At 34.4% G+C, this 4143-nt stretch overlaps 1 protein-coding gene across 1 annotated transcript; it reads right to left on the reverse strand.

The window, feature by feature from the left end:
• Positions 1 to 635: 635 nt before the first annotated feature.
• On the reverse strand, positions 636 to 3832 carry LOC133314881 (putative receptor-like protein kinase At3g47110). The gene is made up of 2 exons (XM_061516410.1): positions 1201 to 3832; positions 636 to 1119 (listed from the first exon to the last, which is right to left on the reverse strand). The coding sequence occupies exons 1-2, from the start codon at positions 3764 to 3766 to the stop codon at positions 692 to 694; spliced, it is 2994 nt and encodes a 997-aa protein (XP_061372394.1). The 5' UTR covers positions 3767 to 3832; the 3' UTR covers positions 636 to 691.
• Positions 3833 to 4143: the final 311 nt, after the last annotated feature.

Genomic DNA, 4143 nt, shown 5'->3' on the forward strand with positions numbered 1-4143 from the left:
GATAATAAAGTAAAAAAAAAATGTTATAATGACATGGGTGATATTTAAACCTTTTAAAAATAATTTATATAAAAAAATATAATTAAATATTACTCTCTTTTAATATTTGCAATTGGTCTAAATTTGTTTCTTCTCTAAATTTTCTTTGGAAATTGCGGTTTTTTCTTTTGTGTCAACAAAACAAAATACATAATAAATTAATAATTTAGGAAAGTATTTTTCATTCTTTTCTCATGACAAATTAAATACTACTTTAAAGACAAATCCCCGTTTGTTTGTGTTTTTAAAAGAAATTTTTTAATACATTTATAAAATAAAAATAATTACATAAGTTTTCTTATAAAAAAATCTTAAAAAAAGGTTTCAGTATTATTTTTAAGAAAAAATAATAAAAAAGTTGTATCATAAAAATGCTCCTTTTTTTTTTTGAAGTTATCCAAATGAATAGTTTCGTTATATAACGCTGATTACATCAATTAATTGACATCATGATATAATGCAATAATATTTTTGTGTCTATTTTTTATTCTTCGCCAGTGTATATTTAACACTTTACGCATACATAAAATCACACTCATTTATTTATCAATAGATTTACATTAATATCATACAATATTTTCATATCAAATTCTGCATAAAATCTTATGGTTTTACATATTTGTTATCTTATTTCTCTTCTTATAAATGTTGTTCATATAGCATTATGCTTCATCCCTTCATACAAGTTCTTGATTGCATGTAGTTTGTTGACCACCGCAACCATTGGCAATCGTTCATTTGGTAGAGTTACAGAGCAAGAGACTCCAATTTGCATCAATGAAACAATGCAATCCTCCATGAAACCTTTGTCCTTGGCTTCAATCTCGTAGTTCCTTCTTATAGCTTTTTCTTCTTCAAATTCTTGATCTTCTTCACCACAGTTTTGTTCAAAGACCAGTAATGAAGGATCAATTATGTCCATGACATGGTTAGGTAAAGCCATTGATATAAACTGATGAATTCCCATGCCACCTTCAAATGCTTCATCTGTTGGTCTTTTACCTGTGAAAATCTCCAGTAATAGTATCCCATAACTGTAGATATCTCCAAGTGTAGAAGGCTTGTCACACATGCCATACTCTGCATTTCACTTATACGTGAGTCATTTTTGTTAAACATAACCTACAATTTTAGCACCATTGAAGTGAGAAACATATATACCTGGAGGAATATATCCAATAGAACCCCTTAATCTAGCTGATATAATTGATTGTGAGGAAAAATTGCTTGTTTCTTCAAACAGAAATGTGGCTAATCCAAAGTCACCAACATGAGCAACCATATCATTGTCAAGAAGAACATTGCTTGGCTTTATATCACAATGAACAATTGGAATTTCACAGGAGTGGTGGAGATATTCCAGTGCACAAGCAACATCAATTGCTATGTTCAGTCTTTGGATAAATGACAATGTCTTGGTTTGATATTGCACATTATTCATAGGATGCAACCAATCTTCTAGACTTCCATTAGACATGAACTCAAAGATTAGAGCTTTGAAGTCATTACCTTGAGGATCAACACTTGATATGGCAGTTATGATCTTGAGAAGGTTGCGATGCCTTATACTTCTCAGAACTTTGCATTCATCAATGAAGCTCCTTGAAGCTCCTCTTTGTTGAAGATTTAACACCTTAACTGCAACTGTTGATCCATCACCTGAAAGAGTTCCTTTGTATACAGAACCAAAACTTCCTGAGCCAATAAGGTTTTCCTGAGAGAACCCACCAGTGCACTTTGCAATTTCTGAGTAAGAAAGTTGCAATTCCAAATCCTTTGCATTTGTCGATATAGAAGTTTTCTTTCTTGCTTTCTTTACTTTTGGGAAGAATGTAAGAAAGCATGATAGAAAGAGTATAAATGCAAGTGAACTAGCTATAGGGATAGCCACCTTGGGGGCAAGAAGTTTTCTTAATAGAGAGGCTTTCATGCTGCGGCATGCAGGAAACTTCAATTCTGGGACACCACCGCATAGCTTGCTGTTTCCATATAATGAAATGGCAGTTGAATTCATGAAGATTCCATTCTTTGGTATTTCCCCTTCAAAGTCATTGAAAGAAAGATTGAGATGCTTGAGCTCTTTGAACTCACCAAGAAATTCAGGAATCTTACCAGACAATCTATTATGTGAAAGATCTATATCATATAAACCTCTCAAATTTTTCAAAGTTTGAGGAATGTTTCCCTCAAAAGAGTTACCCTGCAAATGCAACCTTTCCAAGCTAATACAGCTGCCAAGAGAAGATGGAATGACTCCAGAGAAATTGTTCTCAGACAGCACCAACTCTCCAAGATTATGTAGATTACTCACTTCAGCTGGCAGAGTCCCTGATAGAGCATTATGAGACACATCCAAATATATTGCTAGTGAGGAAAGGCTAAGGGCTTCTTTTGGTATGGTGCCACTAAGCTTGTTACTGTAAAGGCTAAGTACCAATAACTTCTGGCATTTTCCAAGACTAGAAGGTATGCTTCCCTCAAAGTTGTTCTCCTCCATAAAGAGTTTTGTTAATGACGATAAATTTCCTAAGGAGGATGGTATCCTTCCAGAAAATTTGTTGCCATTCAGATACAACATTTGAAGACTTTGAAGCATGCCTAATGCATCAGGAACACTACCAGTTAGGAGGTTTCCTTCCAATCCTAGAAGGGCCAGGTTAGCAAGATTGCTGATCCCAGCAGGTATATTTCCATGAATTCCATTGGAACCAATGGTAAATCTGTGCAATTGGCTTGAGAAATTAGCTATTGAGTTAGGCAACTCTCCTCCAAAACTATTTCGAGCAAGACCCAAAACTTCAAGAGCAGTACAATTAACCAAGGAAGAAAGAAAATTCAGGTTACCAGCTTTCCCAGTTCCAAGTCTATTGTCATCAAAATTGAGTCTTTTTAAATGGGGCAATCTTCCTATGTTCTTAGGAAGTGAGCCAGTGAGAGCATTTTCAGCAAAGTCAAGAATTTCTAGTCTTGATGCATTTGAAAGAGATTCAGGAATTGTTCCCGTGAAATTGTTGACTCCACCAGCAAACACTTCAAGGTTAGGAAGAGTAAATCCAACATCAGCTGGTAAGTTTCCATGGAGATTGTTTTGAGAAAAAGTGAGATAGTATATGGAAGAAATGTTATAGATTGATGAAGGAACTGTGCCAGACAAGTAATTCCCATAAACTACAAGAAATGTCAAGCTTGATAAAAGGCCTATCTCAGGTGGTATGTTTCCATGCAAGTTGTTCACTGCAAAGTTAATATAAGACAAATAAGAAAGATTTCCTATCCAAGTTGGAATTGTTCCTGTAAGATTGTTACCACCTGCTGCTAGCATACTTAGTTCTGTACAGTGATTGAGACTACCTGGAATGCTCCTACCAAAGTTGTTGAGGCTGAAGATTAGACGTTTCAGGTATAGTAAATTTCCTACTTCTTGAGGAAGTTCACCATGGAAATTATTATTTTGCAAGTTGAGTGTGGTGAGGAATGTGAGGTTTCCAATAGATGGTGTAAGAGTGCCTCCAAGTCTCTGTTGTTCAAGGCTCAGGTTCATGACCCTTCCATTGGTGATGTTGCAGGTGATTCCTATCCAATTGCAATGATGGATGGAGTCATTCCAAAAACTCATGATGTGTAATGGATCTTCAACTATCTTATTCTTGAAGTCAAGTAAAGCATGAAGATCAGTTTCATTTCCTGATGGGGTTGCTACTGTTGCTATGAACAAGCTTGAGATCATGCATAATAAAAGAAAACCATTAAGGATTTGTTGAAATAGGCTCTTGGAGTTTGCACAGGGATGGTTCATATTTTAAGTTCAAAATTTTGATGTCAACTATTCATGTTTTGATTACATTTTAAAGGGATCATATACAAATAATGTAACTGATTAAAAGAAAAAAAAAAAAAGAGATTGGAATAACAGGTAAGAAAATCCACTCTTATTTAAGATGAAAAGAACTGATCAGTTATTGTCATTTATTTTGATATATATGTTACACCAGTCTCCAGAAACTAATTCATGACACTGAGCTGTATGTTTGGTAAGCAAACAACTTGCAACTTCCCCCCTCTCTTTTTTTGTTTGTTTGTTTGTTTTTTTAATAAACGTAACTT

Source organism: Gastrolobium bilobum, unplaced genomic scaffold (genome assembly GCF_033153095.1).
Source record: "Gastrolobium bilobum isolate Gb01-03AN ecotype WA unplaced genomic scaffold, APGP_CSIRO_Gbil_v1 utg14784, whole genome shotgun sequence".
NCBI classification, from domain to species: domain Eukaryota; kingdom Viridiplantae; phylum Streptophyta; class Magnoliopsida; order Fabales; family Fabaceae; genus Gastrolobium; species Gastrolobium bilobum.

Bases quoted from the DNA above. Each gene is read 5' to 3' on its own strand.
- LOC133314881 (XM_061516410.1), bottom strand. From the start codon at position 3,766: ATGATCTCAAGCTTGTTCATAGCAACAGTAGCAACCCCATCAGGAAAT. The intron at 1,120-1,200 runs GTATATATGTTT...AGTGAAATGCAG, and splicing joins TATTGGATATATTCCTCCAG to AGTATGGCATGTGTGACAAG.